Below are 25,299 nucleotides of genomic sequence, written 5' to 3'. Positions count from 1 at the left end.
GACCTGGCTGATCTGGTTTCTTTTCCATTTTTTTTAAAACGATGTTTTAGATCTTTTGCAATGTTTTGTGTATTTTAATTTTTTCAATGTTTATTTTTTTTCTTCGGTGAAGCAAGTTACGGTTTTCCCATTTCTGAGGAAGAAAAGAAAAGGCAGAGAGAGTGAGTGACTATACTATCCAGCAATACGTGACAAACATTACTGTATTTGGTTTCAGTTCCTACCTTGGTTTAGACGCTTGGGACACCAGTAGAGTTGGTCACGGTTTTCTGAGCGGCCTCCTTAGCCTGGTGAGCCTGAAGTACAGCAACTGCCTCATCCACCTAAAATAGGGGAATAAAATACAGATTAAAAAAAAAAAAACAGCAGAACGGGTGGGACAACAGCTTCGGGCATCCATGGAACGAGTCAGGTCACACCAACGTCACCCCTCCCAACAATGTGAGGAGGGCGCCTGGACCAACCTTGGAACGAAGCGACTCCGGGGACTCCAGCATGTGAAGCAGCTCCGAATTGTCAATTCCCAGAAGCATGCCAGTGATCTTTCCTGCCAGGCTTGGGTGCATGTTCTGAATCAGCGGGAAGAGACGTTCACCTGAGAAGAAAAGGACACGTTCAATGTTCCTGTCTACAGGTATAGATCTTTTTTTTTTTTTAAATCCTCACCCAGCTTCAGCTCCTGGGGAGGAGCGGAGGCCAGCATGGAGGCGGTGAGAGGCTCCTGGCCCTGAACCACAACAGCCGGCTATGGAAGAGAAACCCTATCAGGTAAAGTTCTGCACTTTGAAATGGATGTTCCAGTACGAGATCACTCCTGACCTGCTGCATGGCCACCTGTGGCTGGGTGTTCATGTGCTGCTGAGGGTTGCGCACTCCAGCAGTGTACTTGTACTGAGGAACGACGCACTCCGGGGCAGCAGCGGCAGCCGCTGTGGTGGCTGGGTGGGGTCCCATGGCCTGGGTTGCTGGAGGGGGGGCAGTATGCAAATTCAGATTGACCAGCAGTAACAAAGCTAAACAAAAAAAAGAGATAAACTGGATTTTGCACCACGGTCACTCACCGACTATCTGGGCGGACATCATGCGCGGGACCTGGGAGGCAGCTCGGTTTTGGGCCTGCGGAAAGATGTTACGCGTTGAGCAAAGGTTTCAAAGAATTATGGACAAGGTCAACACCAGTTGGGGACAATGACCTGTGGAATGGCAGCCATGAAATAGCCAGAAGGTGGGGCTGGTTGGTAAGGGTTGATGACTGTGTTTGGCACCGCTCTGACACTGGCCATCCTCTGCATGTACTGGTTGGTCAGGTGGGCTTGGCGCTCTTCCTTGCGCTGGGCCAGAGCCACGTAGAGGGGCTTGGTGGCAACGATGCGGCCGTTCATCTCCGTCACGGCCTTGGTGGCCTCCTCGGGAGAGGAGAAGCACAAGAAGCCGAAGCCCCTGCTACGGCCTCCCTCCATCATCACCTAGCAGAGCCAAGACGAAGACGATGACAAATCCAGGAGCCAGAAAATCTGTAGTTCATGCACAGGGGTGAAATGAATTCACTATCATACCTTTGCACTGGTGATCGTACCGAAAGGAGAGAACTCCTTGCGCAGACGTTCATCATCGATGCCATCATCCAGGTTCTTGACGTACAGATTGACACCCTGAGACATAGACACGTCTAGTTTTGAAACCATGCTGTATTTTTTTAAAGAATTAAGACTACTTTAAATGACCGTTGTTGTAGTGCCAACTATCCCCACCATCCTACTAGAAGAATGCGAGGCCCATGGACTACGGCTCACTGTTGCAGCCATTTTGGCCAGTGTGGTCCACCGAGAAGGAAACACTGAATTTGACGAGGCTGCAAACACACACCACGAGTCTCATATACAGACCTGGTAGCGAGTCATGCGGTCCTGCTTCATCTGCTCAAACCTGCGCTTGAGCTCGGTCTGCCGCTCCACCTTCGTCTGAGCGCGGCCCACGTAAATGGTTCGGCCGTTCAGCTCCTTGCCATTCATCTCGTCCACAGCCTTTGTGGGAGACAATGAGCAAATGAACACAGAGAGAACTAGGTGTTGGAAAATATTGACACAGCAATATATTGTAATATTTAGTGTGGTGATATTGTATCGATATAGGGACATCAAAATAATCGATATTTCTGTATACAGATTTAGTCCACCGGGTGGTGCTATTGTGGCATTTCAGGCAGAGTGAAATCGCGAAACATTACATATTCAGCGAACTGTAGAAAATTGCAATATGTACAGTGTCATATTATGTCGTGATCCGTATGGAGTTCAGGGTACACCAGCGCACGCGCTTACCCTCTGGGCGTCCTCGTGACGCTCAAAGCTGACAAAACCGTAGCCCAGGGACTTTCCACCGTCATCAGTCATGACTCTGATGCTCATGGCGTTGCCTGCACAGACAAAACCCGTTTACTAAAATGCTCAAGAAAGACACGAGGGAGGTAAAAATAAGATCAGATCAACCTTTATTAGTCCCACAAGTGGGAAATTGCATAAAATAAAAATAATTTTTAAAAAAAGTCAGTACCGTATTTGCTGAAGACCTCCCTCAGCTTCTCGTCATCCATGTCCTCACCGAAATTTTTGATGTAAACGCGGGTAAACTCCTTGGCTCTCGCTCCGAGCTCAGCCTCGCGTTCTTTGCGAGACTTGAACCGGCCCACAAACCTGTTAAAGAAAAGGGGAACGGTTGGTTTATACATGGCCAGACAAGACTTCGTCCTTCGAAACGTGACAAAATTGACTGCAAACGTCCACGTTTGGAATCAAAACCACGACTTACACTTTTCGGTCATTGAGCAACATGCCATTCATTTTCTCAATGGCCCTCTCGGCTGCTTCCTGGGTCTCAAAATGCACGAAGCCATAGCCCTTCGAGCCACTCTCATCACACACAACCTTGTAGGGACATTAGGAGGCAAAGGCAATTGATGTCATGCATTTACGGCATTTATCAGACGCCCTTATCCAGAGCGACTTGCCCTTATCCAGAAACTTTCATGCAGGCAAAAAGTTTTAAAACCCACTCATGCTACACACCCACACACGGCACACTGAAAAAAAAACTTCCAACTATTTGTTACCTTGCAAGACAATATGTTGCCAAAGGCAGAGAAGGTGTCGTAAAGGGCCTTGTCGTCGATGGACTTGTCCAGGTTCTTGATGAAGATGTTGCCCACGCCGCTTTTCCGCAGTGGCGGGTCACGCTGCGACCACATGATGCGAACAGGCCGTCCTTTTTGGACAAAAACAATATTTTTGGAAGTAACTGAAAAACATCCAAAAATATAGTTATGAGATTTAAAGGTTAAATGCACATGGCTTCTGTGAGCACTCAGTTCAGCGAGTTATAAAGATGAATAGCATGGGGACACACACCATTCAGACTAATATTCTCAGCATTTTGATGCTTAGTCTGCAGCAGTGAAACCAGGAAAGTCAGACAGACTACTTAACACTAACACACACATATTGGAGATGAGATGAAAGTAGAAAGATGAAAGTCATAAAAAAAACTACCTCATTACCAATTGTTTTTATTTAAGATTTTGAGTAGTGCGAACAATAAAAAGGATCCATTATTCACTTCCAGCACCTGTTGCATTGTGGTGAAATAACAATTAATAATAGGCCACAACGAAAGCATTCATTTTCTTTTCATTTTTACTTGTTACATTTGATCCAGTTACCAACGATTCACACCCATCAGTAAAAAAAAAAAACAATAAAATAAGTCTTTTGCAATGTGACGTCCCGTGGCAGACTATGGGTGTTTTCTGTTGTGTGTGTGTGTCTCTCTCTCTTTCTTTCTGTGTCTGTAATGTTGCAGGGTGGCTCCTCATCAGAACATGATTGGACTCCTCCCACTTCCTGCCATGATTGGTAGGCTGTAATAGGGAAGAGGATTCAAAATGGCGGCTGCTTTAGGACAAGAGGAGGATGTTGGTGAAGAGAGGAGGTGTTGGTGAAAAGGAGAAGGTGGTGTGAGGAAGAAAAGAGGACGTTGTTGGTGAAGATAGAATGTTGTTGGTGAAGTGAAGGATTATGACCAGAAGACAAGACTTAGACTGCCCAGACCTGTTTTGTGTGTGTTTTGTTGTTTAAATGTCCTTGTTGTAAAAAAGTATTAGCCTTAAGTGTTGTTGCGTCGTTTTGGAGTTTATACTCCTATGTCCCATTTGTTATGTCCCTGACCCTAGACCGGTGACGTAACAAATTCTGGGGGCTTGTCCGTGATCTCCTATCACGTAGGTAGGATATTGTGTAGGCTGTGGACCTTGGCAACTGTTCTCATCTGGGTGAGTTTTTTCTGTTTATGTGGGTTTTCTGGTGAACTCTGGTTAGGTAGAGCTTTCCAGCTGGATTCTGCCTTGAGCGTCCAACGGACGCTGTTTGTTATGTTTGTTTGTTGTTTTGGTTTGTTATTTTTGGGGAAAAATCCAGGGGGAGGTACGTGTCGAGCATTTCTGTCTCAGTCAGAGACTGGAAATGTTGCGAGCTTGCGTTTAAAGGTGCCTAAAACTGGTAACTTCCCCGAAGACTAGTTAGATCTCAGATAGCTGACTGGTTAGGTAGATTAGGAGCTGGAGTTCCTAGAATCCCACAGGAGCAGACTGACTATGGTATACATCCCAGTGTGCCGTTGTAGTTGGGTCTGTGTAGATTCTTTTTGTATTGGTGGGGTCACCAAGTAATTCAATGTATATTTTGCTGTGGGGTTAGAATTACAGGTCACTATGGCAACAGGTTTTGAGGGTTTTATTGAGTTCCCTTCCCATGAGATGTTAGCAGAGTTAACTATTGGGTGTAGCTGACTTCTATGGCATTCCCATTGCCAGCGCCGATAGAAAGTTGAAGGACTTATTAGTAAAAGCATTAAAAATCGGTTTGGTGGAAAAGGGGGTACCATGTTTTAAATCCACTGTGGTAGTCCACTCTCTGCTGAGGGCTTGGAAGAGTCCGGCAAGAGTTTTTCTAGTGAAATGCGGTTAAAGGAAATGTCACTGCAAGAGAAGCAGATGCAGCTTGAAGCAGCAAAACTGCGGGCTGACCGAGAAGCTCGTGGGCTGCGTGAGAACGAACTAGCGCATCAGCTACAACTCAAGCAATTGGAATTGGAAGAACGTGATCGCAAACGGCAGTTGCACCTTAAGCAATTGGAGTTGGAAGAATGTGATCGCGAACGGCAGTTTGAACGTGAATGTCAAGAATGAGATCTGTAATTAAAACATCTCGAACTTGAATTGGCTTCCAAGTCTGTCCTGTCAACTCCTCAAACCGAGTTGCAAACCCCGGCTTTCGACGTCGGCCAACATATTAAGACTGGTTCCTCCATTTTCTGAGAACGAGTTGGAAAAATATTTTAGTCACTTTGAACGAGTAGCAACAACTTTACAGTGGCCTAAAGTTGTTTGGACGCTGCTACTGCAGTGTGTTCTTGTGGGCAAGGCTCAGGAAGTTTACTCTTCTCTTTCTGTGCAGCAGAGCTCTGACTATGATGTGGTAAAGACTTCAATTCTGAATGCGTACGAACTTGTCCCGGAAGCGTACAGTCAAAAGTTCCGGAAGTCTAGGAAAGGTGAGCAAATTACGTATGTGGAGTTTGCCAGAGAGAAAGAAGCTTTGTTTAACCGGTGGTGTGTTTCCAGTAAGGTCAGTACGTGGGAACAGCTTCGTGAATTAATCCTTTTGGAGGAATTTAAAAACTGCGTCCCGGAAGCTGTTGCCACTCATCTGAGCGACCAGAAAGTGTCAACGCTGGCGCAGGCAGCCGTCTGCGCACGATTCGTGCTTACTCATAAAGTTGTGTTTTATTCAGTCTCACGAAAACCAGATCGGGATGTGAGTTTCCGTCGGGATCGGAACGTATTTCGATATTCGCCCGTTTCGTTTAGTGAAGGTCGCGCATGTTATATTGTCACGAGACCGGCCACCTCATCGCTAAATGCCCAAAGCTTATAAAGAATCACAGTTCACTAACAAAATCCTCATCAAAAGTGGTTGGGTTTGTTCAGTCTGCTGTGAGTGTCCCCACGATTGTTGATCCTGTTTATGAACCTTTTGTGCTTGCTGGTACAGTTTCCGCAGCTGCTGGAAACAGTAGTGCAGTGCCAGTGCGCATTTTACGAGACACCGGTGCTGCGCAGTCTTTTGTTTTAGCGAATGTCTGGCCCTTTTCTGATGACACGTTCTGTGGCTCTTATGTACTGGTGCGGGGTATTGAATTAGGCATCGTTAAGGTGCCAGTGCACGTTGTAAACCTGCACTGTGCTTTATTTTCAGGTTCGTGCAAAGTCGCAGTGCGCCCCGAACTGCCTATGCAGGGAATCGATTTTATTCTTGGGAACGATTTGGCTGGAGGGAAAGTTCTTCCCCTTCCGGAGGTCATCGATAACCCTACAGTTCCACCCTCTTCAGTGGTTCTGAGTCAGTTTTCCCTGCTTGTGCAGTCACCCGAGCGCAGGCACGCCGGCAGAGTACGGATGAGCTGTGTGATACGTTAATGGCTGTTTCTGACCCTTCTGTCTCCCATGCAGCACCTTCAGATGGCGGAGTGGTGGAGGGAGCGCCACGGATGTGCGCTGTTAATGTCCATGGTGATGAGACAATGTCGCTGGCTGTAAGTAAAACGCTTATATCCCAGGAGCAGCGAAAAGACTCTACTTTAACACAGTGTCGTTCGGCTGTTGTTGAGAAGGCCAACATAACTGCAAAATCGGTAGCCTTTTTCTGGGATAAAGGGATCTTGATGAGGAAGTGGAATCCTCCAAATGCTGATGACGTAGATTGGAATTCAGTATATCAAGTGGTGGTTCTGGACACTTAGACGTGATGTCTGGACACATAGGAGTAACAAAAACATATAACCGGATTTTGCACCATTTTAGATTGTGTTGGTCCACTTCCTTGTACCAAAACAGGTTTTAAATACTTTCTGACGATAATGTGTAGTGCCACACGTTTCCCGGAAGCAGTTCAGTTATGCTCACTAAAGGCTAAGAATATAGTGAGGGCCTTAGTGAAGTTCTTTTCTAATTTTTCAAAATTGGTCCAAACGGACCAAAGTTCGAATTTCATGTCTCGCCTTTTTAAGCAAGTTTTGGAGGAATTACAAATAAAGCATCTGGTATCAAGTGCTTACCGTCCTCAGTCACAAGGAGCATTGGAACATTTTCACCAAACTCTAAAGTCCATGCTCCGTACTTATTGCTTAGCTTCGGCTAAAGAGTGGGATGAGGGTCTCCCACTATTGTTGTTTGCCATTCGTGAAACTGTTCAGGAGTCTTTGGGATTCAGTCCTGCTGACCTTGTATTCGGTCACACCGTGCGTGGTCCACTCAAGCTGCTTAAAGAAGCCTGGGTAGCTGAACCATTTACAGAGACTAATGTGCTCATGTCAGTTCCTTTCGGGAACGGCTTCATAATGCTTGTGCTACCGCTCGAGCTTCCTTACAACATGCACAAGGGTCTATGAAAGCCCGATATGATCAGAAAGCAGTCTCTCGATCTTTTCAGCCGGTTGATCGAGTTCTGGTTTTATTACCACTAATGGGGTGACACTGATTACGTTATTCGCACTCCTGACCGAAAACGTAAAATGCGTGTATGTCATGTGAACATGCTCAAGAAATATGTTATGAGAGACAGTGATGCAACACAGGACAATGTAGATCCACCGGGTAAAGGAGCTGATGTGTTATCTGTGGCTTCTATGCCCCTGCTGGATGCATATTCTCCCGAGGAGGATGGGTTACATCTAAGAAAATGTTCCTGTGTCTTCCCCCGATTACACAACAGTGTGATCTTACAAAACCTAGATGCACATCCGTCACATTTGCCTCTTAACGAACAGGAGCAGGTTATGAATTCGGACATATAAGACATTGTTTGGTGATGTTCCATCATGTACTACAGTGTTAAAGCATGACATTGATATTGGTGAACATGCCCCAATCAGACAGCACCCGTACAGACTAAATTCCACTAAGCGTACGGTAATGCAGTCTGAGCTGTAGTCCATGGAGTAGTCCCTGTCTGTTAGTACAGGGCCTGATGGTACAGTTCGTTTCTGTACTGATTACAGAAAAGTAAATGCAGTAACTAGACCAGATTCATTTCCATTGCCCCGAATGGAAGATTGTGTTGATAGGGTTGATTTGGCTTGTATTGTCAGTAAATTAGACTTGCTTCATGGTTACTGGCAAGTTCCATTGACTCCCCGAGCTTCTGAAATTTCTGCTTTCGTCACACCGGATAATTTCTTACAATTATACAGTTATGCCTTTTGGGTTACGTAATGCGCCAGCGACTTTTCAGCGTCTAATGTCTAAAATGCTTTGTGGAGTTAAAAACTGTGACGCTTATTTAGATGACATTATTGTCTATTCGTTCACTTGGTACGAGCATATCCACACTCTGACTGCTGTGTTCAAGCGGCTGCAGGATGCATCGCTGACTTTGAACTTGGCGAAGTGTGAGTTCGGCAAAGCCACTGTGACTTACCTGGGTAAAGAGGTGGGTCAAGGCCAGGTAAAACCTGTGATGGCCAAGATTCAGGCCATTCTTGCCTTCCCAATTCCCACGTCGAAAAAAGGGAACTGCGCCGGTTTTTGGGAATGGCTGGATACTACTGTTTGTAAACTTTTCAGTAGTGTGTCCGTTTCAGTAGTGTGTCCGTTGACTGAACTGCTGCGAGGCAGAGTACAGTTTAGTTGGAATGATGAATGCCAGAATGCTTTTATGTCTGTGAAAACCCTTCTTTGCAGTACCCCTGTTCTTGCTGCTCCTGATTTCCAGCGCCCTTTCAAACTGGAGGTGCTGTTCGAGCTGGGGCTGTGCTGTTACAGGAAGATGCGGATGGAGTTGATCATCCCATCTGCTTCTTCTTGAAAAAGTTCTTAAAACATCAGGTGAACTACAGCACCATCGAAAAGGAGGCATTAGCACTGATTTTAGCATTGCAACATTTCGAGGTATACATTGGGTCCACCACACAACCTGTTTTTGTGTTTTCTGACCACAATCCCCTGGTGTTTTTATCACTGATGAAAAACACAAATCAGCATATTATGCGCTGGTCCTTGGTTTTGCACAATTTCAATTTAGAAATTAAATACAAAGGGGGGGGCGCTGCGGAGACAGGGGGATGTAGACATGTTTTCCAGTGGCTCCTCAGAAGGGTGACTTTTTTTATATAATTTTTACTTTTTAAGTGCACTTGATTTGCCCTCTTATTGGCACCAAACTTTAGTGCCAAAGCTGCTCGCCTATTATTTTAATTTTTTAGTGTATGGCACAATGGCTAACCGCGGAAAAACCGAACAATCTAAGTCAGGCTGCAGCAAACATCGGTCTTCTCCTGAGCTGGAAGCTACTTCACAGTCGGACGCTAACGAAAGTTTATTGCTGGGTATGAGACAAATGATGGACGAGATGCGAACTGACATCCTTGATAAATTTGATTCTATTATTTCGGAAACTGTCCGTAGGGAGGTTACAGTGGCTCTGGAAGTTTTTGATGGCAGGTTGGCAGCACAAGGAGAGACAATTGCTAATCTCGAACATTCGGCGAATGATCACGATGGTAAGCTAACCGAGCTGCAGGCTAACGTTAGCACGCTAACAGCACAGGAAGATTACCTGTGCTGTTAATATTTGCTTGGTGGGACTTCCCGAGGGTCTGGAGGGCCCACGACCAACTGAGTTTGTGGCGCAGTTCCTGCAGGACCTACTCGGTCTTGATGAGAAACCTGTGCTGGATCGTGCTCACCGTACCTTACGTCCCAGGTCCAAAGATGGCGAACCTCCGCGTCCACTTATTATTAGAGTTAACCTGTTCCAGGTTCGGAACCAGATTCTGCGAAGAGCCGGAGAAATGTCTCCTCTTCTCCACGTGGGTAAGAAGATTTCTATTTTCCCGGACTTCACAGCGGCGGTGGCGAAGAAAAGAGCGACATTCGCTAACGTGAAGAAAGAGCTCCACTGCTGCCCGAACATTAAGTTTGGACTTCTCTATCCGGCCACACTGCGCATTACACTGGCCAACGGTCAGACCCACAGGTTCGAGGATCCCGCTTTGGTGCTGGATTTTATTAAGAAGAAAGTGAAAAAGGTGGTGGTTCCAGACTCCCTCTAGCTAGCTAATTAGCTAACGTGCCATTGTTGCTGGTAACATCGCGGAATTCATGTTTCCGGTGTTGTACTAAAACTCTCTCACAAGGTGAGCTTTATATTCTCTTAAGAAGATCTGATTATATACTTGAATAGAGCTATGATGTCGATCTTTCTTTCTTGGTGCTACCTTTAGAAATATTGAAATTTAGATTGTGTGTGTTTTTTTGTTTTTTTTTTAAGATATACTGTGCCTTATTTTAGGTATTGTGAATGCGAATTAATATTGCCCGTGTTTTCAAGTTGTTGGTTTATGTTTCACTTACTAATCCTGTTTTTCCTACTGAGGGTTAGTGTAATTTGTTATTAAGGGTTAACTTTAATATATTTATTTTTGTGCACGGTTATTGGATTTCCAATTTGTCACTCTTCATTAGGAACGTCTTGTAGTGATGGGCAGTAGGTTACTTGCACCATCCATGGACGTGCCAAGAAGATGGTGTGTTATGGGGTGGGTGGCGCGCCTCCAGTTTTGGAAGAGGCTTCTGCTAGGTTGCGTGGGGTGGGGTCTTGGTTTTTATCTCAGTTATTTATTTTTCCTTTTTGTTTTTTTATGCTTTCTTAATTTAATTTTTCCCTCAGCTTACTTCACTTCCCACTTTCCCAGTTCTACTTTGAGACAACATTCCTCTTTTTTTAAATTTATGACCAGGGCTAATTCTGTATCGATCCCTGGTGGGGGCAACATTTTATTTACTAGTCTCAATTGTAGGGGGCTCAACAATCCTATAAAACATAGTAAGATCTTCCATTATCTTAATCACGCAGGTGCCCATGTAATATTTTTACAAGAAACACATCTCAAACCCTCAGACCATGTCAGACTTAAGAAGGGCTGGATCAATCAAACCTACCACTCTTCATTCTCAGGGAAAGCAAGAGGAGTAGCCATACTACTGCATAAATCTGTCCCTTTTGTACATACAAGTGTAGTATCTGACCCTATTGGGAGATTCGTGATTGTTACGGGCCAAATGCAAAATACTTCTGTTCTAATATAAATGCCCCCAATTATGACTATGAGGGTTTCTTCAAACGTCTCTTTTCATTGATTCCTGATTTGTCTACACATTATCTAATATTAGGGGGTGACTTCAATTGCTGGCTTAAATCCCCACTTGGACCGCTCTTCTTCTGCAGTTTGTGCTCCTTCTAGGTCGGCTAAGGCTATTTTATCTTTTATGAAAGAATATGCTGTTTCTGATGCCTGGCGCTTCTTTAATCCTACTAAATGTGAATACTTCACACGTATTGATCTTTTTTTGGTGGATAATAGATTACTTTCGTCCATATCAGACTGTAAATATGATGCCATTGCCTTATCAGACCATGCATCAATCTCAATTAATATATTTTTGAAGACATTTAATCACACTAGAGCACCATGGCAGCTTAATACTCGGCTTCTTTTGAATGAAGAGTTTAATAAGTTCATTTCACAACAAATTTACTTATTTAATAGCTTCAATAAAACCCCTGATATATCAGCGTCTCTGTTGTGGGAAACCCTGAAGGCTTATATAAGGGGAGAGATTATCTCTTACTATGAGAAAAAACGTGGAAAGCGAAAAGAGACTGAGTTGTTGCAGCATATTTCTCATTTAGATAATGAATACGCCATCAATCAATCCCCAGACTTATACAAGGAGCGTCTCTCTGTGCAAGCAGAGTATGACACTATTATGACACATCAAGCTACAGAAATGATACTTCAAACCAGAGCTAACTATTATGAACATGGAGACAAGGCACACCAGATACGTCAGACAGCAGCATCCAGTCAAATACTACAGATCCAAACAGTCTCGGGCAAAACCTCTGATCCCCTGGAAATTAACAATGCCTTTAAGGAATTTTATGTGTCTCTTTACTCCTCTGATCTTACATCCTCTTCTGCGGAGTTTGATCATTTTTTTGACAAACTGCATATTGCCTCCATAGACACATCCATTGCTGAGGATTTATAGAAGCCAATCTCCATTGCAGAACTTAGATCGGCACTGATGTCTCGGCAAAGTGGAAAATGTCCCGGACCTGACTGATTTCCTTGTGAATTCTATTGAAAGTTCTGGGATAAACTGGCTCCATTATTGCTAGACATGTATAATGAATCGTTTCACTCTGGCTGCCTTCCTCAAACCCTTTCACAAGCCACCATCTCACTGCTTTTAAAAAAGGGCAAAGATCCTTTGTGCTGCTCGCCCTACCGCCCAATCAGCTTGTTGAATGCAGATTTTAAACTTTTATCAAAATTGTTGGCTGTAAGACTGGAATCTACCCTTCCAAGCATCATGTCTGCAGACCAAACAGGATTTCTCCGAAACAGACACTCTTTCTCTAACCTTAGATGTCTGTTTAATACAATTTAGAACACTGCAGATCCCTCAGCTCAGGAGGTCCTCATATCACTTGATGCTGAAAAGGCTTTTGATAGAGTGGAATGGCCACATCTTTTTCATACACTGGGAAGATTTGGCTTTAAAACAAACTTCATTTCATGGATTAAGATACTTTACTCCTCACCACAAGCATCTTTAGAACAAATAATACTCAATCTGAATATTTCCCCCTCTATTGTTTGACTAGACAGGGTTGCCCCTTAAGCCCTTTACTATTTGCGCTTGCATTTGAACCTCTTTCAATTGCACTTAGGTCTAACACTCAGATCACTGAAATTGTTAGGAATGGGCGGGAGTTGAGAGTGTCCCTTTATGCAGATGACCTCTTGTTCTATATCTCTAATTTACCAGTTTCAATCCCTGCTGCTCTTACTATTCTTCAATCATTCTCTGAGATTTCTGGTTATAAATTGAATTTGAACAAAAGTGAATTATTTCCCATTAGTACTGCTGCTAGGAATTACCCTCTTTATAGCTTACCCTTCAAAATTGCCCATCATAATTTTACATATCTTGGTGTCTGTGTCACATCTAAATTTGAAGATCTTTTAAAGGCTAATTTTGTTTCCTTGTTGTCTAAGGTTCGAGAGGATTGTGAACGGTGGTCCATTCTCAATCTGTCCCTGACTGCACACATTAATACGGTGAAAATGAATATTTTACCATGTTTTTCTTACCTATTTCAATGCATACCAATCTTTCTGCCTCAGTCATTTTTTCAGAAAGTTGACTCTGTGATCTCTGAGTTTATCTGGAACAAGAAAGTTCCGAGACTACGCAAACAATACTTACAAAGACCAAGAAAACTTGGTGGGTTAGCCTTACTACATTTTAGGTTTTATTACTGGGCATCTAATATTAGGATCCTCAAATACTGGCTTCAGTCCGAACAATCAGATGCTCAAATCAACTGGTTGGCGATAGAAGCAAATTCGGTCAAACCTACATCTCTGAGAGCTTTAGTGCACTCTGCTATTCTGTCTTCCACTTTGCCTTATACTAAAAATAGGATTGTTAGAACTACTCTCAGAATTTGGGTGCAGTTTAAACGGTACTTTGGGTTACAAACTTCCTCCACCTATGCCCCGCTGGCGGCAAATCACCAGTTCCCTCCATCTCTGGTTGATGATCTGTTCTCTATGTGGTCAAAAGCTGGAATTCACTGTTTTAAAGACCTATATATAGACAATGTTTTTGCCTCTTTCTCACAACTGCTTCATAAATATTCTCTTCCTCAGCATCATTTCTTTAGATACTTGCAGGTGCGTAGCTTTGCTCATCATACCTTTCCCACATTTCCCAATCTACCCCCAGACTCTGTTTTAGATGACCTTCTTAAACCAACTCCATCTCTGAAAGGTTCGGTTTCTCATACTTATAATCAGATTTTTAATATATGTTCTAATTCACTAACACCTCTGAAGACACTGTGGGAAGAGGATTTGGGACAGGAAATTCCTGATGAGATTTGGGAGGAGGTTTTGCTGCAAGTTCATGGATCATCTATTTGCGCTAGACTTGGCCTCATACAATTTAAAATCTTACACCATTCATATTACACTAAGCTGCGGTTATCACAAATCTATGAGGGCGTCAGTCCTTTGTGTGACCAATGTCAGCAGTCCCCTGCCAATATTATTCACGTTCTGGCTTTGCCCTTCTTTACACCAGTACTGGACTGAAATATTTGACATGTTGTCAGAATTTGTGGGGAAAAGAATAGAGCCCAACCCACTTGGGGCATTGTTTGGGGTTTTCTCCTCACCTTCTTCATTATCTGTTCATCAGAGGGACATGCTGGCCTTCTCTACCTTACTGGCAAGAAGACTAATTACAACAAACTGGAAATCCTTAACCTTTCAGCCAAATTCACTGGATACGAGATATTCTTTATTTTGTTAAACTGGAAAGGATAAGACTTTCACTTAGGGGTTCCCTTTAGTCCTTTCCTCGATCTGGTTAAGAATAAGAATTTCCCTTCTGGTCCTGGGTGATACAGTCCGCGTCTCGGTGGAGCTCTGCAGAAGTGGTTTTAAATTTATTTACTTATTTATTTTTGTATAGGTTGATGGTGGGGGAGTGGATTGTATGCTGTTTTTTTTTTTTTTTCTTGTGGTTTGTTTTGTGTTTTTCTTCCCTCTTTTTTTGGGTGTAATAGCTGTATGTGTATGTATCAATATTTATAGATTTTTTTTTTTATTATTATTTTTTTCTTTTTTTTTTTTTTTTTTTTTTATTGGGGTCTAGGTTTGAGAGTTTGAGCTGTTTTCTTTTGTAACCTTTTGAGAATATTGTTATTGCCTATGCTCTAATTCTAATAAAGTTTAAAAAAAAAAAAAGAAATTAAATACAAACGTGGGATGGACATGTTTTGGCTGACGCCTAGTCACAGGCCTTTTAGGTTTTTTTTGGGTGAATCAACATAGTACGTTGATTTTTGGTGGTGGGGGTGTGACGTCCCGTGGCAGACTATGGGTGTTTTCTGTTCTGTGTCTCTCTCTCTCTTTCTGTGTCTGTAATGTTGCAGGGTGGCTCCTCATCAGAACATAATTGGACTCCTCCCACTTCCTGCCATGATTGGTAGGCTGTAATAGGGAAGAGGATTCAAAATGGCGGTGAAAAGGAGAAGGTGGTGTGAGGAAGAAAAGAGGACGTTGTTGGTGAAGATAGAATGTTGGTGTGAGAGAAGAATGTTGTTGGTGAAGATAGAATGTTGGTGTGAGAGAAGAATGTTGTTGGTGAAGTGAAGGATTATGACCAGAAGACAAGCCTTAGACTGCCCAGACCTGTTTTGTTGTTTAAATGTCCTTGTTGTAAAAAAGTATTAGCCTTAAGTGTTGTTGCGTCGTTTTGGAGTTTATACTCCTATGTCCCATTTGTTATGTCCCTGACCCTAAACCGCAATCAACATCATGTATTCTTTATTTAATCGACATCACAGAGGTAAAAGTGGACCAAGGTCACAACAATGAAGCGAGCAGAAAAACTAACAAAAACCAGGCGCCCATCAGGCGAACGTTAAAATAAACACGCAATAGGAAAAAAGAGTGACGAAGGTGGACAAAACCAAAAGAGCGAGATATAAAAAGATTACCAAATCTCGCCAAGTGCAACATTTATCAACTTTGACCTCAGAATAGGGCCAGACACAGGCGACCCCAGCATGAACCCCCCCGACCACAATGTCCTTGGTCCACACACCGTTTCCTAAACCTGACAGCAGAGACCGCAAGTCTGAGTAAAGGTTGACCCCCCCCCCTTCCAAGACTAGTGCACCAGGCGCCATGGTAACAGTCACAACCACTACTTCCCAAATGACTCTCTGCTGAGAAATGAAAGCAAGAAATGACACAAAACGAGTCCAAGGTGCTTTCAGGATGACACAACAAGGAAAACCTAGTCTTGCAACACGAAAAGTACGTCACAAAATGATGACAGATCAAAAATCACATGAAACGTGCTTTATGAATGTAATTCGTAAAAAAAATAATAATAAACTGCGCAACTGAAGCACGTGGCCAGGCACCCAAACACACCCAAAACAACCCGAGCAAGTAACCCCAAGCACGACGGGTCTCGCCGCCCGGAGAAGAAAGACAAACATTTAAATAAAAACCCCAGGAAGCCGGGTTTTATCTCACAGCAGACGGTCGTCTCATGAAACCGGTCCACCAGGACGCCGACTGCGTGTTATTTATAGCCAAGCGGAGGAGCGCCAGAGCGCTTTATACCTAGTCTGTTTGTTAGCTGACGAAAACAAAGCAGGCGTTAGCGTTAGCTAACAGCGGTCTCCCCCCCCAGACGTAACCACTTAGTTAAGTTAGTTGGCGAACCCGGCCGGCGTTCGGTCACCACGCTCTAGCCAGCAGGCGTTAGCCGACCACGGCTCACCTTTCGAGTCATCGGCGAGTCATCCTGGGAGGACAAAAGAGGGCGAGCGCGAGGAAACGGCGAGGGGCTCCTTGGCGCGGAGATTTAATAATAAGAAGAAAAAGGCGAAGAGGACGGGCTGTTGTTTAGCCCTTAAAACTTGCGCCGTCCCGGCACCTCCCTGTCCCGTAGCCCTTCTGAATGTGAAACCACCCTCCACCCTCGCGGCACCCCGTGGTTGCCAGTGCTGATGCCGTGCAAAAGTTACATTCGTTTGTCAGGAAATGAAACGCAGAAAATTCTTGGTACCTCACTGCCTTTGAACATTTATAAATCAGACAAGTAAAAGGCATTACCGTGGTTTAGCTTAAGGCAAACTGTCTGAATTTCACAACAACGAATCGATTAAATCGATAAAAATCGATTACTAAAAGAGTTGGCAACTAATTTCCTAATCGATTCGTTATGTCGCGCGATGCGGAGACGTTTGATTATTAAAAAAAATATATTTGAGTGTGGAGCGGAGTGAACACACTCGGCCTCTCGTGCACAGATGCTAACAGAGTTTGGCGCCTCATAGACAGCACGGAGCAAAAAAAACAAGCGGAAGTAGAGGACAGATACATGGGGGACGTAGAGAAATCTGCGCGAAAATATGCAAAAGCGACATGGCACGGCACTGGAGCACCACGGCAATGATCCAGCACTTGAAACGCGTGTTTGATGAGGAGGAAAGGAGTTCAGCAGCAGGGTAAATCACTACAGAATCCTACTTTTGTTCCGTTTTGAAGTGAGGAACGTAATGTCCCTGGTGCTGGTGTTTAACTCACCGCGGAGGAGAACTAGACGGGGACTTACAGCACCACCTACAGGTGTGGAGGGGGATGAAACAGCGTTCAGACTGTTCTCTGCGTCTCCGCGTGGACGATGGAGGGTGGTACTAGCCTAGTTGGTAACACACTCGCCTATTGTGTCCCTGAGCAAGACACTTAACCCTAAGTTGCTCCAGGGGGAGACTGTCCCTATAACTACTGATTGTCGCTTTGGATAAGGGCGTCTGATAAATGCTGTAAATGTTTACCCATCATCCAGCTTGACAAGCATGACAAGTTAGCGTTAGCGCGTTAATAACAGTAGTAAAGCAGGGGTGCTATAGTTACTTTGCATTAAAAGACTAAAGACATGTTTTTATTCACTAGCCTTTTTTGGACCATTCATTTTTCAATCTGTTGTCATGTATAGCTACACTGCAAAAAAAGCTTTTCTAACCTAGTAATTTTGTCTCGTTTCCAGTCCAAACATCTAAAAATCTTAAATCAAGATTACTAGACAAGAAAAATGGCATGAGAAAATTAAGTGATGCTTAAAACTTCTGTTTGAGATTATATCTCATTAAGATTAGTTTTCTTACCCCATTGGCAGATAATTTTGCTTGTTTTAAGCAATCACTTAATTTTGAGATGTTATTTTCAGAAAACATGACAATTTCTTATGCTATTTCATGTATCTAGTAAATGTATCTTGATTTAAGATTTTTTTAGAGATTTGGACTGAAATCAGGACAAAACTACTAAGTTAGAAAAGCATTTTTTGCAGTGTGTGTGTGTGTGTGTGTGTCAGTGTGAGAGTTTGTGAGTGTGTGCGTCTGCAAGTGTGTGCATCTGCAGTCAATGTAGTGTAGAGAACAAGTTCTGACATTCAAACAAATCCTGTTAAATTTTCTGATTTGTATTGTTCTTTATTTTTTCATTAATTATTTATCATTCTGGCAGCTCAGGTGGCACTTTATTTTTTTTTTAAAAAAGTCTATATTTGGCAGATGTAAAGCATACATGTGTATGTTTTTTGTGTTAGTCCATTTTTATTTTATTATTATTATAACAGCTCAAGGAGCTGTTTGTGCACTTTCTAAAGATTTTGGTTCTGTTTTTGAATAAAGGGTTGGAAATGAATGCTTTTCTTGTTTTTTATCCGATTAATAAAAAATCGACAGATTAATCGATTATTAAAATAATCGTTAGTTGCAGCCCTAATTAAATATGAGGTTCTTAGGGTATTAGCATCCTTTTTTCTACAGTACAAAACAGTATCTAAAATCCATGAAGACTTTTAGCATGTAACACTGACTAATATAATAATATTATTTATTATATTCAAAATTCAAAATAATTGAAAGCATTAAAAAGATTCAACTTTTCTTAAGCAACACACTAAACTTGCAAAACACACGTTTATTCTCACTATTAAATTTGATAATTATGACACTAACAGTCAACAGTCAGTTAAACAGGTTCAGCCTTTTCTTGTTTCATAATGTGTGGTAGTACCCTAGTGGGTAACACACTCACCTATGAACCAGAAGACCCAGGTTCAAATCCCACTTATTATCATTGTGTCCCTGAGCAAGACACTTAACCTTAAATTGCTCCAGGGAGACTGTCCCTGAAACTACTGATTGTAAGTCGCTCTGGATAAGGGCGTCTGATAAATGCTGTAAATGTAGTAACCAAACAGAAAACTGTTCTTATTTTGTTACAGTGGTATCATGGTATGGCTCTCTCTCGCTCATTAATGGCCATCGGCAGTACATTACCACAGACAATTAATGGCATCATTCTTTCGATGGGACTTCGACAGGATGTATTGTAGATATGCAACTAAATGCCAAATGCTGTAAATGCTGCCCCCTGTCAGCCTATTCGCAACATTACAAGCACCAGCCAGCAACCACGTTCAGGCTACAGAGTTAAGCAACAGACGAGGCAGGTCGTTTTCAGATTTTCAGGGACATGGAAGCACCGCAGAATTCGTTGTTAGACTACAAGACCAGAAGGAAGACAAACGGGCAATCTGTCGCTAGGCCCAGGCTCCTGTAAAAGTTAAAATAATTAAAAAAACAAAAAAAACGTTTCTAATTTCTAAAAGGAGACCAATTTTAATGTTTTGAAGTATGGCTCCGGTCTGAGTGTTGAGTATGTATACCTTGCAGTAATTCCAGAATATACTAATTTGTGACATCGCAAACAAGAAACCAGTTTCTTATAAATGACTTCACTTTTCCAGGCCACTTGAAAGTGAAAGTGAAGTGATTGTCATTGTGAAACACTGCAGCACAGCACCCGGTGACAGAACGAAATGTGTCCTCTGCTTTTAACAATCACCCTTGGTAAGCAGTGGGCAGCCATGACCCAGCGTGTGGGGACGGTGCTTTGCTCAGTGGCTTCCTGGCAGACTAGGACTCGAATCAGCAACCTTCTGATTGCCTGGGGCCACTTCCTTAACCGCTAGGCCACCACCGCCCACTTGTAAATTGGACGCCACCAGCAAATTCTTACCGATCCACAGATGTCTATAACAAGAAATGAAAGCACATTTCCAAGCAAGTCATAAAAAGGACTAAGCCTGACAGACGTTACAGCGAGAACTGAAGTTTATCTTAAAATAGATATTTTTGTTTCTCAAAAAAAAAAAATTAATCTGAAGCAATTACCACATTCATTTAATATTTAACTCACACAGATGACAGGACCTTCAACTGAAGCTGTGGCTAAGAGATCTAGGTCAATCTTGGCTTACAGACAAAGGCATTATAGTGTCATCATCAGCATTAAGCATGGGGCTTGGTAGTCAGGGGGCGAGTGAAATCTAGAAAACCGCAACACAATAAAACCTCACTGAGATGGCCTTTTTTTGGTTTAAATCGAAAGTTGAAATTTAGACCATTGTAGCCTTCGGACATAAAGAGAAAAGCTGCCACAGATAAAGAAGGAAGCGGAATGTATGCAAATAAAACAAGAGCATTTTAGATTAATTTTTATTAAGGTTTATTTCAAGCGAGCAAATTTTCCAAATTGAGAATTTTTCACAATGCCGTTCCATTGGCCCCCCCCAACTGCGAACTGCGGACCAATATCTAAGGCGTTCACAAAGTAAAACGAATAAAATAAGGAATGCATTAATGATCATGTTCCCAAATTTATGGAATATTTTCAAACCCCAGATTTTTCATTTTTTGTTAAATTTTTTTATTTTACTTTTTTTTTTTGGTATATTTTTTGGTTTTATTATCAAGGTCTAGCGCTTACTTACTCCAGACCTGGCTGATCTGGTTTCTTTTCCATTTTTTTTAAAACGATGTTTTAGATCTTTTGCAATGTTTTGTGTATTTTAATTTTTTCAATGTTTATTTTTTTTCTTCGGTGAAGCAAGTTACGGTTTTCCCATTTCTGAGGAAGAAAAGAAAAGGCAGAGAGAGTGAGTGACTATACTATCCAGCAATACGTGACAAACATTACTATATTTGGTTTCAGTTCCTACCTTGGTTTAGACGCTTGGGACACCAGTAGAGTTGGTCACGGTTTTCTGAGCGGCCTCCTTAGCCTGGTGAGCCTGAAGTACAGCAACTGCCTCATCCACCTAAAATAGGGGAATAAAATACAGATTAAAAAAAAAAAACAGCAGAACGGGTGGGACAACAGCTTCGGGCATCCATGGAACGAGTCAGGTCACACCAACGTCACCCCTCCCAACAATGTGAGGAGGGCGCCTGGACCAACCTTGGAACGAAGCGACTCCGGGGACTCCAGCATGTGAAGCAGCTCTGAATTGTCAATTTCCAGAAGCATGCCAGTGATCTTTCCTGCCAGGCTTGGGTGCATGTTCTGAATCAGCGGGAAGAGACGTTCACCTGAGAAGAAAAGGACACGTTCAATGTTCTGGTCTACAGGTATAGATCATTTTTTGGATATTTAAAAAAAAAAAAAAAAAAAAAAAAAAAAAAATCCTCACCCAGCATCTGCTTCTGCTCCTGTGGAGGAGCGGAGGCCAGCATGGAGGCGGTGAGAGGCTCCTGGCCCTGAACCACAACAGCCGGCTATGGAAGAGAAACCCTATCAGGTAAAGTTCTGCACTTTGAAACGTCCTGGATGTTCCAGCACGAGATCACTCCTGACCTGCTGCATGGCCACCTGTGGCTGGGTGTTCATGTGCTGCTGAGGGTTGCGCACTCCAGCAGCGTACTTGTACTGAGGAACGACGCGTCCCGGGGCAGCAGCGGCAGCCGCTGCGGTGGCTGGGCGGGGTCCCATGGCCTGGGTTGCTGGAGGGGGGCAGTATGCAAATTCAGATTGACCAGCAGTAACAAAGCTAAACAAAAAAAGATAAACTGGATATTGCACCACGGTCACTCACCGACTCTCTGGGCGGACATCATGCGTGGGACCTGGGAGGCTGGTCTCATGGTGCTGAAGGTCTGGGGCCTGGGTGCCGATGGCCTCATGGTACCTGGCATGTTCTGGAAATCTGCACAAGAAGGAGAGGGTCCATATAAATCCCAAATAAAAATGTCACATGCCAAAAACGATGCGGTGATGAAGCGAAAAGCTCACGCTGTGGCCGGACTCCCTGGGTAGCCCAGCGGGGGCTGGGCCTCAACTGCGCCAGCTGACTGGTGGGGTAGTACGCAGCTCGGTTTTGGGCCTGCGGAAAGACGTTACGCGTTGAGCAAAGGTTTCGAAGAATTATGGACAAGGTCAACACCAGTTGGGGACAATGACCTGTGGAATGGCAGCCATGAAATAGCCAGAAGGTGGGGCTGGTTGGTAAGGGTTGATGACTGTGTTTGGCACCGCTCTGACACTGGCCATCCTCTGCATGTACTGGTTGGTCAGGTGGGCTTGGCGCTCTTCCTTGCGCTGGGCCAGAGCCACGTAGAGGGGCTTGGTGGCAACGATGCGGCCGTTCATCTCAGTCACGGCCTTGGTGGCCTCCTCGGGAGAGGAGAAGCACACGAAGCCGAAGCCCTTGCTACGGCCTCCCTCCATCATCACCTAGCAGAGCCAAGACGAAGACGATGACAAATCCAGGAGCCAGAAAATCTGTAGTTCATGCACAGGGGTGAAATGAATTGACTATCATACCTTTGCACTGGTGATCGTACCGAAAGGAGAGAACTCCTTGCGCAGACGTTCATCATCGATGCCATCATCCAGGTTCTTGACGTACAGATTGACACCCTGAGACATAGACACGTCTAGTTTTGAAACCATGCTGTATTTTTTTTTAAAGAATTAAGACTACTTTAAATGACCGTTGTTGTAGTGCCAACTATCCCCACCATCCTACTAGAAGAATGCGAGGCCCATGGACTACGGCTCACTGTTGCAGCCATTTTGGCCAGTGTGGTCCACCGAGAAGGAAACACTGAATTTGACGAGGCTGCAAACACACACCACGAGTCTCAAATACAGACCTGGTAGCGAGTCATGCGGTCCTGCTTCATCTGCTCAAACTTGCGCTTGAGCTCGGTCTGCCGCTCCACCTTCTTCTGAGCGCGGCCCACGTAAATGGGTCGGCCGTTCAGCTCCTTGCCATTCATCTCGTCCACAGCCTTCGTGGGAGACAATGAGCAAATGAACACAGAGAGAACTAGGTGTTGGAAAATATTGACACAGCAATATATTGTAATATTTAGTGTGGTGATATTGTATCAATACAGGGACATCAAAATAATCGATATTTCTGTAGACAGATTTAGTCCACCGGGTGGTGCTATTGTGGCATTTCAGGCAGAGTGAAATCGCGAAACATTACATATTCAGCGAACTGTAGAAAATTGCAATATGTACAGTGTCATATTTTATCGTGATCTGTATGGAGTTCAGGGTACACCAGCGCACGCGCTTACCCTCTGGGCGTCCTCGTGACGCTCAAAGCTGACAAAACCGAAGCCCCGGGACTTTCCACCGTCATCAGTCATGACTCTGATGCTCATGGCGTTGCCTGCACAGACAAAACCCGTTTACTAAACTGCTCAAGAAAGACACAAGGGAGGTGGAAATAAGATCAGATCAACCTTTATTAGTCCCACAAGTGGGAAATCGCATTAATAAATAAATAAAAAGTAAGAAAGTCTGTACCGTATTGGCTGAAGACCTCCCTCAGCTTCTCGTCATCCATGTCCTCACCAAAATTTTTGATGTAAACGTTGGTAAATTCCTTGGCTCTCGCTCCGAGCTCAGCCTCGCGTTCTTTGCGAGACTTGAACCGGCCCACAAACCTGTTAAAGAAAAGGGGAACAGTTGGTTTATACGTGGCCAGACAAGACTTCGTCCTTTGAAACGTGAAAAAATTGACTGCAAACATCCACGTTTGGAATCAAAACCACGACTTACACTTTTCGGTCATTGAGCAACATGCCATTCATTTTCTCAATGGCCCTCTCGGCTGCTTCCTGGGTCTCAAAATGCACGAAGCCATATCCCTTCGAGCCATTCTCATCGCACACAACCTTGTAGGGACATTAGGAGGCAAAGGCGATTGATGTCATGCAGGCAAAAAGTTTTAAAACCCACTCATGCTACACAGCCACACAAGGCACACTGAAAAGCCCCAGAGGGGCTTTTAACTTCCAACTAGTTGTTACCTTGCAAGACAATATGTTGCCAAAGGCAGAGAAGGTGTCGTAAAGGGCCTTGTTGTCGATGGACTTGTCCAGGTTCTTGATGAAGATGTTTCCCACGCCGCTTTTCCGCAGTGACGGGTCACGCTGCGACCACATGATGCGAACGGGCCGTCCTTTGATCACGTCAAAGTTCATGGTGTCGAGGGCGCGCTCGGCTGCAAGAGGAATTTCGCGACGTGATCAGCCACGTGACACCAGTGCCGTCGGCCGCCCGACGCGAGGCCGGGCTGCCGTGGCCCGCGACACATTTACATTCACACGTCCGACAAAAATCCGGCCCCGCCACCCGACGGGAGCCATGTGCTTGACACCCATGTGGCTGATTAGCGGCGCCGCGGCCTGAAATTAGCCTCGGGCCTCTTGTTGCGCAATCTGCTACCAGTTCAAATAAACCCTGGGAACATCTACTCGGGTGACAGCACGGCAGACGGGTCTGTCGCGCTGTCCTAACGCCACCACCACGTCATCGTAACCCCAAGGCGAACGAAGCGATTCGTTTTCTGGAGGAATACGGACATGCGCTAGCTAGCGTTAGCATTAGCGCAGCGGCAGACGAGGCCCGAGTGAGCAAGAATGTGTCATGCGTGTGTGGGGGGGAATTCGACAAAACGCTTACCGTCGGCGGGCTGCTGGAAGTTGACGTAGGCGTAGCCGAGGGAGCGGCGGGTTATCATGTCCCGGCAGACGCGGATGGAGAGGATCGCCCCGGCCGGGCTGAACTTCTCGTACAGCATAGCCTCGGTCACGTCTTGGTGCAGGTCGCCCACGTACAGGGAGGCCATGGGGTAACTTGGAGCGCTGGGGTTCATTTTCTTCCTTTTTTGGTTGCTTTTTTTTGTCAAATATTTTTTAATAGATAACCTAACTGGTTAGGTCGTATAAAATGCGTCCGGATTAGTTCTATTGGCTTAAAAACGACTTAAAAGTGAGTCTCTCCCTTAAAATAGCTTGTTTTAAAACAGGTACTCGTAGATACGGCTAAAAGGCGAACTTGTCTCGAATCGTAACAGTTAAAGAAAACGCGAAAAAAAAAAAACGATCGAGGCCTTCCCCCTTAGATGCCCAGCGATCAGCTCTCTTCGTCGGTTTGAAATTTCAGCTTCTTCCCCTCCAGTTCGAGACAAGCGGCTCCTGCTTCACCGGTTTTATATATAAAATGAAAAAAAAAAAGAAAAAAAAAAAAAAAAAGATTTTTTGGAATTTTAAGGGTTTTTAAAATTTTTTTGTATTTTTTTATTTTTTATATAATGTGTGCCGAGGCAAGCCCAGGCGCACACAGCACTCACACAGCACTAACAGCCGGGGTAAGGGGAGAGCGCAGCCACAACCGCGCTTCTTATATAGGCGCGGTGACGTCATCAGAAGCGACCAT

At 44.1% G+C, this 25,299-nt stretch overlaps 2 protein-coding genes, 1 long non-coding RNA gene and 2 other non-coding genes across 9 annotated transcripts; 1 reads left to right on the top strand and 4 right to left on the bottom strand.

Annotated features, from left to right (window-relative positions):
- Window positions 1-36: 36 nt before the first annotated feature.
- Window positions 37-16,688, bottom strand: LOC114770025 (polyadenylate-binding protein 1-like). 5 transcript variants are annotated; one of them, XM_028963613.1, is made up of 16 exons: window positions 16,487-16,688; window positions 8,795-8,940; window positions 8,529-8,714; window positions 3,110-3,261; window positions 2,809-2,924; window positions 2,554-2,693; window positions 2,322-2,416; window positions 1,887-2,024; window positions 1,557-1,652; window positions 1,194-1,466; window positions 1,062-1,116; window positions 820-965; window positions 667-745; window positions 465-595; window positions 225-323; window positions 37-133 (listed from the first exon to the last, which is right to left on the bottom strand). In XM_028963613.1, exons 4-15 carry the CDS (start codon window positions 3,242-3,244, stop codon window positions 231-233), a joined length of 1,497 nt encoding a protein of 498 aa, XP_028819446.1. In that variant the 5' UTR covers window positions 3,245-3,261; window positions 8,529-8,714; window positions 8,795-8,940; window positions 16,487-16,688; the 3' UTR covers window positions 37-133; window positions 225-230. The 5 variants fall into 5 exon arrangements, with proteins under 5 accessions (XP_028819446.1, XP_028819447.1, XP_028819445.1 ...); XM_028963614.1 differs by lacking the exons at window positions 8,529-8,714; window positions 8,795-8,940 and having other exon boundaries at window positions 3,110-3,294; XM_028963612.1 differs by lacking the exons at window positions 8,529-8,714; window positions 8,795-8,940.
- LOC114770929 (small nucleolar RNA SNORA5) lies at window positions 1,725-1,857 on the bottom strand. Its single transcript, XR_003743513.1, has one exon. It is a non-coding gene; the product is annotated as a small nucleolar RNA SNORA5 (small nucleolar RNA).
- Window positions 5,620-6,509, top strand: LOC114770027 (uncharacterized). The gene is made up of 3 exons (XR_003743296.1): window positions 5,620-5,678; window positions 6,309-6,409; window positions 6,476-6,509. It is a non-coding gene; the product is annotated as an uncharacterized LOC114770027 (long non-coding RNA).
- Window positions 16,689-20,457: 3,769 nt separating the features above from the next.
- Window positions 20,458-25,243, bottom strand: LOC114770024 (polyadenylate-binding protein 1). The gene is made up of 15 exons (XM_028963610.1): window positions 24,544-25,243; window positions 23,889-24,082; window positions 23,638-23,753; window positions 23,383-23,522; window positions 23,151-23,245; window positions 22,716-22,853; window positions 22,384-22,479; window positions 22,021-22,293; window positions 21,853-21,943; window positions 21,656-21,766; window positions 21,418-21,563; window positions 21,254-21,338; window positions 21,022-21,152; window positions 20,783-20,881; window positions 20,458-20,691 (listed from the first exon to the last, which is right to left on the bottom strand). Exons 1-14 carry the CDS (start codon window positions 24,734-24,736, stop codon window positions 20,789-20,791), a joined length of 1,902 nt encoding a protein of 633 aa, XP_028819443.1. The 5' UTR covers window positions 24,737-25,243; the 3' UTR covers window positions 20,458-20,691; window positions 20,783-20,788.
- On the bottom strand, window positions 22,554-22,686 carry LOC114770928 (small nucleolar RNA SNORA5). The gene has a single exon (XR_003743512.1). It is a non-coding gene; the product is annotated as a small nucleolar RNA SNORA5 (small nucleolar RNA).
- Window positions 25,244-25,299: the final 56 nt, after the last annotated feature.

This window comes from Denticeps clupeoides, chromosome 20 (assembly GCF_900700375.1).
Source record: "Denticeps clupeoides chromosome 20, fDenClu1.1, whole genome shotgun sequence".
In the NCBI taxonomy this organism is placed as follows: domain Eukaryota; kingdom Metazoa; phylum Chordata; class Actinopteri; order Clupeiformes; family Denticipitidae; genus Denticeps; species Denticeps clupeoides.
The sequence above is the reverse complement of the archived record's forward strand: the minus strand, read 5'-3'. Positions and strand labels throughout refer to the sequence as shown.